The 11,646-nt window shown below is 43.6% G+C and overlaps 1 protein-coding gene across 1 annotated transcript; it reads left to right on the forward strand.

The window, feature by feature from the left end:
* Positions 1-7,342: 7,342 nt before the first annotated feature.
* LOC109772397 (uncharacterized) lies at positions 7,343-8,029 on the forward strand. The gene has a single exon (XM_020331086.1). The coding sequence runs from the start codon at positions 7,343-7,345 to the stop codon at positions 8,027-8,029; it is 687 nt and encodes a 228-aa protein (XP_020186675.1).
* The last annotated feature ends 3,617 nt before the right edge of the window (positions 8,030-11,646 follow it).

An 11,646-nucleotide genomic window follows, 5' to 3' on the forward strand; every position in this document is an offset into this window, starting at 1 on the left:
GTTATTTGTTTACATGGTGTTGTTAGTATTGCACAAACGTGTAGGAAGGATTATACTACTAGACAAAAATGTGTAGGAAAGATTATCGCTAGTTTTTCAACTATTCTAGACGTCAAGGGTAAATATAGCTATATAACAAAAAGAACTTCTTTATATTTGTTTGGAAAACACTTGCCTTCAATTGATCAATTCCACACGAGCTTGTGGCCCCCTCGCAACTCTGTTTGACCTAATTCCAAGCCCATAAATTTCCCAAAATCTAGAAACCGTCAGAGCGAGACCCGAAACAATCATTCCACCACCGTAAGACTCTGTTCTCCCGTGATCCCATCTGGAGGCCTCGCCGGTACTCTGACGGAGGGGGGTCGATAATGGAGGGCCTCTAAATCAACTTTGCTACCTCCCCGATGATGTGTGAGTACCTACGGGTCCATAGCAGTAGCTAGATCTCTCTCTATCTCTCCCTCTCTCTCTCTTTGATCTTCAATACAATGTTCTCTTCAGAGATCGATATGATGTAATCTTTTTATGCAATGTGTTTGTTGGGATCCGATGAATTGTGGGTTTATATTCAGATTATTCATTGAAAGTAATTGACTTATTTCTGAACTTTATTATGTGTGATTATTATAGCTATGTAATACTTTCTGATCTATGAGTTATCTTTGGTCAAGTTGCTGATTAGATCTTCTGTAAAAGTGGTGCATAGCAGTAGGTTCAATCTTGAGGTGTCCTCACCTCTTGACAAAAGGGATAGCGAGGCATATATTTGTTTTGTTGCTGCTAAGGATAAAACGATGGGGTTTGATCATATTAGTTGTTCTTATTTTGTCTACATTACGTCATCGTGCTTAAAGCATTACTCTGTTTGTCATGAACCTAGTATGTAGAGAGGCAAGCATAGAAGATCTCTCGGAGTGGAGTAATAGTAGTAGATGTCGAATCTTTCGGTCTATTTGTCACAGACGTAATGTCTCTGTACTGATCATGTGTCACGACCGGTTTTTCAATAAAATAATTATTGAGAGACCAATCCCGTTTACGGACCAGTAAGGAAGAATTCCTTCTCACTGGTAGACAATATCTTGGTCACAGAAGAAAAATACCAGGAGTACTAAATATAATACAAGGTTGAGCGGAGACTGCCCAACAATCTATTACATGCACGTCGATAAAACAAGACGGCGGATAGGGTGGCATACTACTAACTCACGATAATAACGGTGGTGGAAATATCACCGCGAAGCGAGTGATATGACTCCTGAAGACTACAGCTCATCGAGCGTCGGAGTGAGGCTCGAGGAGACTTATTGCGGGTGGCGGAAGTGTAAATAATACATGTGACCAATATCCGGGATCGCACAGGACTGACTGGGACTCCTCTAGGCGTCGGACGCGCCATCAAACTCTTCATCCAAGAGATCGCCTTCGTCAACATCTGGCCAAATCAACAAGCCAGGTGAGTACTATGAAAGTACTCGTAAGACAGTTCGGACATAAGATATAACAAGTGTAAACATGAAGCATATGAACAATTTATCCAGTGCGTTCAGACATAGCGATAATAAATACTGGGTGCCAAGCGAGGGTCTGAATGACGCCTCGAGCGGAAACTGCAGAATAGTAATACTGGTGCCAAACGAGTGTCTGAATGACTCCTCGAGCGGAAACTGCAGAATAGTAATACTGGTGCCAAACGAGGGTCTGAATGACTCCTCGAGAGGAAACTGCGAGAATAGTAATACTGGTGCCAAACGAGTGTCTGAATGACTCCTCGAGCGGAAAATGCAAGAATAATAATACTGGTGCCAAACGAGTGTCTGAATGACTCCTCGAGCGGAAAATGCAAGAATAATAATACTGGTGCCAAACGAATGTCTGAATGACTCCTCGAGCGGAAAATGCAAGAATAATAATACTGGTGCCAAACGAGTGTCTGAATGACTCCTCGAGCGGAAAATGCAAGAATAATAATAATGCCACAGTCGGACGTCTGAGCGACATCACATAAAGGGCTTATAACAGAAAATAAAAGGCAGTGCGTGCCACAGTCGGACGTCTGAGCGACATCACATAAAGGGCTTATATTTAAAGTAAGAAACAAAAGACACGCCGCAGTCGGACGTCTGAGCGACGTCACATACAGGGCTTATATTGCAGTCAAGAGTACAATAGTTCGGGAACATAAATTATCACAGGTACGAGACGAATAAAAATTTAGTCCATCCACAGGAATAATAATTAAACTGGATGTACCACTAGAGCTTGTTCACCGGGGACAAGTTTTCCACGCGGATAGATATGGATATACTGATTACACTACTTGATCATGGATACGATGACTTGGAAGGAATTGACTCTGCAGAGTTTGTACTTAACCACAGCCAACGGATTTCAGTAGTCACGGGGACTAGTTCCGTCTACGGTGTTTTGGAAGAAACACGTCTAACCAGTACACACCCAATTCAACCTTCCGAAGCCAGGGATCACCCTCGGCAACGTTCAAGAAAAACCTTGAGACGGGGAGGCTACAACCTCGCGTAGCATGGGATCAAATTTCTATACGCGCGCTCTAAGGGGGTGCCCCCCCTCTCGGTCCCAACCGGAAACACCCATGCCCCCTGACCGGATGACTGGCTTTAATCCTGGGCCAAGGTACCATCATCCCGGCCTCTCTGTTTGGTGTGTACACGGAAAGAGGTTACCAACTTACTAAACCGCATCCTGGCAAATGAAACATGTGGTAGCACGGAAGGGGGAAAGAACGATAACGTGACTCCGTCCACGTTAGCGTCAGGAATAGTCGGATGACGCAAGGCTGGTATGCTACAACAGTACCACCTTGCTGCCCTTCATGTCACCACATGATTAGGCCATCTCTCATCAGAGATCATCGCAACTATGAAACATGCGGGGAAAAGAACGATAACGTGACTCCGTCCACGTTAACGTCGGAGAAAGTCGGATGACGCAAGGCTGGTATGCTACAACAGTACCACCTTGCTGCCCTTCATGTCACCACATGATTAGGCCATCTCTCATCAGAGATCATCGCAACTTTGGAACACGCGGGTAGTTGTCTTATAGGCAACGAGGTATTTACCGGCACTCATATGCCACGCACAAACTTTCAAGCAAACATGCAAACACTCATCATATCAAATGTTCAAACATGCTTGCCTGGTTCGGAGAAGTCGGAGTCTAGCTCGGCGAAGTTCGCGGCTCCGTCACCTCTTCCGGAACCTACGGCAATCACGAAAAACGGGTACTAACGTGAAAACCAATGGGTGCACAGAAACTTCTCCAAATATTTTTCAAATAAATCCCGTAAAAAACTAGACAAAATTTGAAGATTGTCAGAAAAAGAATCACTCAAAAATCCCTTTTTATTAAAAAGTTATAAAGGTTTCTGTCCAGGGACTTATCTGTAATGAAACAGAAAAGTTCCAGGGTTTTAACTGAGAAAGCAGAAAACGGTTCGATTGGAAATGCGCAAGCTCAAGAGAGAAAACGTATTTGCCCGAAGGCGCCAACAGAAAACGGTTCGCGAAAGAATAGAATAGAGGCTGACAAGTGGGGTCCACATGTCAGGTTTGAAAGGCTCGCCGGCGCCCGAAGACTGCGGTGGACGCCGGCGTCGAACCACAGCGAGTTAGGAGGATCGGAGGGTACCAAGAGCTTCAGCTTGTTCTTCCGCGTCGGTGGGTGGTGGACTCGACCAACGGGGAGCACCACGTCGACGGCGACACTATCTCCGGCGGACGGCGGCTCGGGTGAGGATGGGGAACTCCGGTGGAGGGCTGCAAACTTCGAATTGAAGCGCGGGTCAGAAAGAGAGGTGCATGGTGAAGCTACTGGCAAGAGAAGGGAAGCGGAGGTGCACACACGGGGGCGAATCGAGCTGGATCCCGTGGCGGGTCGCGGCGGCCGAAGTCGAGGAAGGAGACCTCCTCGGGGCTCTTCCAGTGGCTAGGCGTGCTCTAGGTGGAGTGCAGGGATGGTGGATGCTCGAGTTGAAGCTCGGGGCCTCTATTTATAGGCGGATCGACGGGGTGGCCGTGAACGGAGAATCTCCGGCGAGCGATTACGGCGATGCAGTGGATTGGCAGGAGGTTTGAGTGGACAGGCAGCATCAGTGGAGGTTACTGGTGTCATTCCACAGCTAAACGGAGTTGGTCTTGGCGTAATGGTGTCGGTCCACGGTGAGATGACCGCACGGGCTCGACGGCGGCAGAGAGCGCGCTCCGCGCCCTGCGGTTCACGACGAGGGTGGCAGCGCGTTCTGGGGAGTGGAAGGCCACGCGGCGAGCTCCGGTGGTTTGGGCGGCGCTGGGTGGCGTCGTCGGCGCCGTGCCTCCCACTGGCGGCCGCAAAGCCGCCGCTGGCGTCGGTCACGGGGCGGCGCACCTTCTGCTGCTCGTCGCCGACGCCCGCAAGGTGCCAGGCGTTCGTGCGGTGCAGGAACAAGGGGGAGGGGACGAGGAGCAAGGCAACACAGTGGCACTGGCGAGATCGACAACCATCTCTGAAGAAAACGACAATAGCACTGAAATGTTCTCTGAACTTTTCTGAACCTGAATTTGACAATGCACTGCAGGTGCTCGACAGAATGATTTGGCAATGAGAAAAAAATTTCTGGGGCTGTAACTTGGTGAGGTGACCACTCAAGGCACCTAGAGGCTGCCTGATTTTACTTGGAATTTTTGGAGAAAGTTTTGAATGAATTTCACCAAATTTGACAAATCTGGTCCAAACTTGCAGCAAGTGTAGTTTGAAAAATTTGAACTGAAGACCAGTGGATCTTCATGGATCTTGGTTGAGGGTTCAAAGGACTAGGGAGGGGAGTTGGTTTGGGGGCAAAAATCAAAACAGAAAGTAGAGTTCCTTTGTAAATCACCATTGGATAGAATAGAGGTCAGAAATTTATTTGAATAAGATTTAAATGGAAGATAAACATAGGGGAGGTTCAACTTGCTGGATTAGATGCCAAACATGATCCAAAGATGAGGGGAGGGTTAGGAGAGAAGATTTGCACTAAGGCCATGGCAAGAAGGAATAGTTGAAAGTGGCAAAGGATTATTCCAAAAGCCATAGTGCAATTTTCAAAGAGACTTTCAAAGGCATTTTCCCAAGTGAAAAGTATTTTGTCTAGAGTCCAAATGAAGAGCAAGACCCTCCAAGACCAAAGACAGATCTTGGGTGAATCCAAATAAAACTTTTGCCATAAAAAAATATTTGAAAGGGAGAGTTCTTTTGAAGAAAAATTTAAATCACCTCCCTCAAGTCAAATAAAAATCTTTTTGAAAAATCCAATTAAAAACTTGGGTGTCACATCATGCCATGAATAACATCATAACTATGCGCTATTCTATCAATTGCCCAACAGTACTTTGTTCACCCATCGTTTGCTATGTTCTTGAGAGAGATGTCTCTAGTGATGCTATGCCCCCCGGGTCCATTTAAATCATATTAATAAAATCCTAAATACATTGCTGCAATTTATTTACTTTATTTTATTTTGCAATTTATATATCTCCTACTATCAATTTTTTTACAGTAAGACTGTAAGGGAGGCCCCTACAGTATAATAGGTGCAACAAACCCAAGTTGCAAGTACCATGCCTTGAACCTGGGTGGGTAGGAAGACATCAGCCCCTTCCCACCACTAGGCTATGCCTTAGTCTGCTCCTACTATCAAATTTGATCCTTGCAATTAACGAGTACAAGGGAATTGACAACCCTCTTGCCCGTGTTGGGTGCAAGTATTTGCTCTTGCATGTGTAGGTACTGCTAAAGGCCGTTTGCATGAATCTCCTATTGGTTCGATAAACATTGGTCTTTGCTGAGGGAAATACTTTCTGCTACTGTACTACTTCACTCTTCCTCTTCAGGAAAATCTCAATGCATTTCACAAATAGCAAGAGGCGCACGGGAGGCCACCTCAATGGAGAGAAGGATCGGGTGGTGGAGGAGATAGGGATGAGTGAGGAAGGAGAGCAAATATATTGGGGATTTTTCACAGTGCTGGAGCCATGATTAACCAAAGAATTTGGATTGGTGCTTGGGACTCATGTTCTATGGTTGATTTAGGGGTGTGTACAAGCAGTCAATGGCCACTATATGATAATCTTCTGATTTGGGATGGGCTTCACTATTGCTACTATGAGAAAATTGAGAAAGACATAATGTGTGATTTCTATCGCTGCTATATAATGCATTGTTGCCACTATATGTTGTTCAACTATTGTTCGGTGAGCCACATATTTGGGCCAGGCTCAAATGATTTAGATGGGATGGAGGAGTCACAGGAAACCGTGTGTGCCATTTTTAATGAATTTCTAGCTTGATAGCGATCTTTGCCAGGTACGACCTTTAGTAATTTGTTTTGAAATCATCTAAGAACAAGTTTTTTCTATTATATATTCCCTGACTCTAGACCTGAACAATTGCATCATGAGAAAAGAACAATCACATACAGTATAGCGACGATACATGCTTAAGTATCGATGGGATACGGTGACACTCACCATTATTACAAGTCCACAAAATTACAAGTCGATGCAGGGGTCTAACGAAGTAGCATGCTACAGTATGATGTACAATTCATCTCACTGGGATTGATCATGTTCGTTGTGAATAGGTGAACAAAATATGACCACCATCAACTATAGTGAAGAAGAGAAGTGGCGACACAAATGAATCGCTAGGCGTCTGAGGATATTTTTTTTCCGTTGCAATGAACAAGCATGTTTGTTAGCTATTACTGATTGATAAAACGACTTATTGAAAATAGAAAAAGACCAAAGGAATAGAAATCTTTAAGGGACATCGCTAAAGGGCATATTCATCCGGTCGGCTATAGGCATCGATTCAATCGGCATGTGACCAAGCGTGCCAATTTTAAATTTTGGTTATATTGCTTTTTGAACATAGTATAATTGCAGATGCCGTACATGTGCATACGCTCATCCATTTAAGCGCATACATGCATATCTCACCCTCATAAGCACCTTCAAGATAGTGGATGAGACTATTTTAAGATTAACGAAGTCATCACATGCGTCTCATAGTCAACCAGAACATTTCCTCCCACGGAACAATCATCGTCAAAAAACCTAAAATAAATTCAGAAAAATACAAACACCAACCAGTGTCAAATTTAGAGCTTGAATCCCGATAAACTGATTTCATCGCGAGGGTGGTGGAAAACAGTTTTTCCCCTACGCACCCGCTAGGGTTATTCTCCTCTTAGGCGATCGTGATCGCCTTCGAGTTCCAACCTCCGGCTGGCCTCGGCCTGCAACCCTTGCTGTTCCCAGGGCGGTCTTCTTGCCCGGGGTGGATGGCGTCTCCCTCTGATGCTCACTCCGCCGCAAGCGGCGGCGGCGGCGTGACTGCTGCCAAAACCGATCTGGAGGATTTCTTTGATCAGTTAGATCTTAATGAGGAAGAGTTCGAGGATGTGGTAATCGACGAGGATGATCCAGAGCTCCAAGAAAGTGCTAGGTGGCTAGCCCTTGCTAGGGTTCACACCGAGAAAACCTTCAGCCAAGGCGCCTTCTACAAGGATATGAGAGCTGCGTGGAACCCGACGCAGAGTGTACGATTCCGGCCTGTTGACCCCAATCGGTTCGTAGTTCAGGCATCATGCTTGGGCGATTGGGAGCGTATGATGATGCATGGACCTTGGTTGTTCCGCAACTGGGCGGTGTTACTATGCCCATATGATGGCTTCAGTAGAACTGAGGATGTAAGTATTATTCACATGCCTATATGGCTGCAAATCCACAAGTTACCAGATGTCTATTGCAAGAAGAACATTGTGGAAAAGCTGCTGAAAAGTGCAGGTGAATTAATGGAGATGCGTTTGAATGGAAACACCAGAGTTGATTATGTAAGGGTGAGGGTGAAACATGACACCCGAGAGCCTCTGACGAAATTTGTGAGCATTGTCCATGGTAAAGAACGACAGGTTTATCTTGTTCGCTATGAAAAATTGGCGAGGTTTTGCAAGGTTGTGGTCTGGTAGGCCATGAATTCAAGGAGTGTGGAACGGGAGTCCATGAGGAAAAGAATTTGAAATTCGGGGAGTGGTTATATGCTGATGCTCCCAACAAACTGATACGTCTCCAACGTATCTATAATTTATGAAGTATTCATGCTATTATATTATCCATCGTAGATGTTTTATATGCATTTATATGCTATTTTATATGATTTTTGGGACTAACCTATTAACCTAGAGCCCAGTGCCAGTTTCTGTTTTCTCCTTGTTTTTGAGTATCGCGGAAAAGGAATACCAGATGGAGTCCAATTGACGTGCCAATTTTTGATGATTTTTTATGGACCAAAAGAAGACCACGGAGCATCGGAGTTGGGCCAGAAGAGTCCTGGGCTGCCCACGAGGGTGGGGGCGCCCCCCCCAGGCACGTGGGCCTGCCTCGTGGACGCCTCGGGCACCTCCTTGATGTGAGACCGACACCAAAAATTCCTATAAATACAGAAACCTCAGAAAATTAACCTAGATCGGAAGTTCCGCCGCCGCAAGCCTCTGTAGCCACGAGAAATCAATTTAGGCCCTCTCTGGCACCCTGCTGGAGGGGGCCATCATCACCGGAGGCCATGGAGGAGGATCCCGAAGGGGCCATCATCGCCATGAAGGCCAAGGACCAGAGGGAGAACCTCTCCCCATCTACGGGGGAGGCCATGGAGGAGGAAGCACAAGGGGGAGAACCTCTCTTCCTCTCTCTCTCGGTGGCGCCGGGGTGCCATCGGGAGGGGAATCATCGCCGCGGTGATCGTCTTCATCAACATCACCATCCTCATCTCTTTTACGCGGTCAACTCTCCTGCACCCCGCTGTAATCCCTACTTGAACATGGTGCTTTATGCCACATCCTATGACGTGTTGCCATCCTATGATGTTTTGAGTAGATATCCTTTGTCTTTGGGTTGATTGATGATCTAGATTGGTACGAGTTGTATGTTTTATTTTGGTGCTGTCCTATGGTGCCCTCTGTGTCGCGCAAGCGTGAGGGATTCCCGCTGTAGGGTGTTGCAATACGTTCATGATTCGCTTATAGTGGGTTGGTGAGTGACTGAAACACAAACCCGAGTAAGGGGGTTGTTGCGTATGGGAATAAAGAGGACTTGATGCTTTAATGCTATGGTTGGGTTTTACCTTAATGATCTTTAGTAGTTGCGGATGCTTGCTAGAGTTCCAATCATAAGTGCATATGATCAAAGTAGAGAAAGTATGTTAGCTTATGCCTCTCCCTCATATGAAATTGCAATGACGACTATCGGTCTTGTTAACAATTGCCTAGGACAATTCTGCACACCGATCCACCATTATTCCACACTCGCTATTTATAATATTTAGTAATATATTCTAACTTTATGATAACAGCACCTACTTTTATGTTTTAGCTCTCCGATATCATGCAAAGTTATCCTCTTCATACCCACAACGTAGTTTTATTTCTCGTTTCTAGTTGGAAGCAAACGTTCGGTGTACGCAGAGTCGTATCAATGGCAGATAGGACTTGAGAGAATATTGATCTTACCTTTAGCTCCTTGTTGGTTCGACGGTCCATACTTATCACTTCCACCTTTGTAAATTGCTACGATGATTCCCTGCACTTGGGGATTATCAAGCTCTTTTCTGGCACCGTTGCCGGGGAGCAATAGCGTGGGGTTGACATTCTCGTGTGTGCTTGTTTGCTTTCTTCACTAAGTAGATTTTGTTTTTCCTTTTTGTTTCTGTTTAGTTGTGGGTGAAACATAAAAAAATTAAAAGAATGAAAATACAAAAAAAATTTGCCTCTCATGCCTAAAAAGTTTTTCAAAAAGAGAAGTGATTGGAAAGTTATGCATTAAAGAAGTGAGGGTCGACCTTGAGCACTTGTGTTCATGCTCACGGAAACAATGTAGAATTTTTCATGAAAGTTCCTCTGTAAATAATTATCCCCTTGTATATATCCATTGTATTATAAAAATAATGTGCCAAGCTTTGGTTTTAGGAGGATTAGATTGCATGTTTACTATGTGCAGAACAAAAACAGAAACTTTGGCTGTAGTGCATGAATTTACATTTTTTACTGGAAGGTCAAATGGGTCTGAAACTTTTTGCACATTACTTCTGTAAAAAAATATCAAATTGTCAAATTTATTTCATAATTTTAGGAGTTACAGAAGTTTGCTAAACTTCTAGATTACTACAGACTGTTCTGTTTTTAACAGATTCTGTTTTTCGCGTGTTGTTTGCTTATGATGAATCTATGACTAGTATTGGGGGGTATGAACCATAGAGAAGTTGGAATACATTAGGTTTAACACCAATATAAATAAATAATTAATTCATTACATTACCTTAAAGTGGTAGTTTGCTTTATTACACTAACGGATCTCACAAAGTTCTTGTTAAATTTTTGTGTGGATGAAGTGTTCGAAGATCGAGGAGCTATCAATATGAGAAGAATAAAGAGAGGCAAGAGTTCAAGCTTGGGGACTCCCAAGGCACCCCAAGTAAATATTTCAAGGATACTCAAGCATCTAAGCTTGGGGATGGCCCGGTTGGCATCCCATCTTTCTTCTTCAACGATTATCGGTACACCTCGGTTTTTGTTTTGTTCACATGATTTGTGTCCTTTGTGTTTTTCTTTTTATTTAAGAACCATGCTAGTATGAGATGTCCCTTCATCAATTTATAGAATACTTCATGTGCTTCACTTATATCTTTTAAGTATGATCTTATAGAATTGCTCTTTGTGCTTCACTTAAATCTTTTGAGTATGGTTTTATAGAATGCTTCGTGTGCTTCACTTATACATTTTGAGCTTGGATATTGGTTAGTCTATATTATTTGTAGAATGCTCCATGAACTTCACTTATATATTTTGGAGTATGAATAATACTATCATCTAAAGTGGGTTTGGAAGAGTGTCAACTTTAGGAATTAGTGATCCCGCTATTCCGAATGAGAAGCATTTTGTTTATGCGGAGAGTAGAAAAATTTATATGCTTGTAGATCATGAAAATAATGCTTTATGAGATGGTTATATTGTTGAATTCATTCATGATGCTACTGAAAATTATTATGAGGGAGGAATATATGCTTGTAGGAGTTGCAATAATATCAAGTTTCCTCTCTATGTGCTTAAAGTTTTGAAGTTATACTTGTTTTGCCTTCCTAAGCTAGTTGATTCTTGTTCCTATAAATTTTGTGTTCACAAAATCCCTAGGCATAGGAAGCTGGTTAGATTCAAATGTGCTAGTCATATTCTTCATGATGCTCTCTTTATGTTTCAATTCTTATCTTTTATATGAGCATCATTGAAATCATCATGCCTAGCTAAAAGGCATAAAGAAAAGCGCTTGTTGGGAGACAACCCAATATTTATCCCTACTGTTTTTGTGTTTTTACATGATTAAGATACTGTATTAATCATGTTTTATAGCTTTTGTTTCAATAAAGTGCCAAGTAAGACATTTGGGAAGACTTGGGTGAAAGTTGATGTGATCTTGCTGTAAAAAACAGAAACTTTGCGCTCACGAGATTAGCTACCATTTTTTACAGAAGAGTGCTTTTGAGTTGATTCTTTTTGCAGAAGATTAATAGACAAATTCCCCACGTCCACCAATTTAT

Source organism: Aegilops tauschii, chromosome 3 (genome assembly GCF_002575655.3).
Source record: "Aegilops tauschii subsp. strangulata cultivar AL8/78 chromosome 3, Aet v6.0, whole genome shotgun sequence".
Classification (NCBI taxonomy): Eukaryota; Viridiplantae; Streptophyta; class Magnoliopsida; order Poales; family Poaceae; genus Aegilops; species Aegilops tauschii.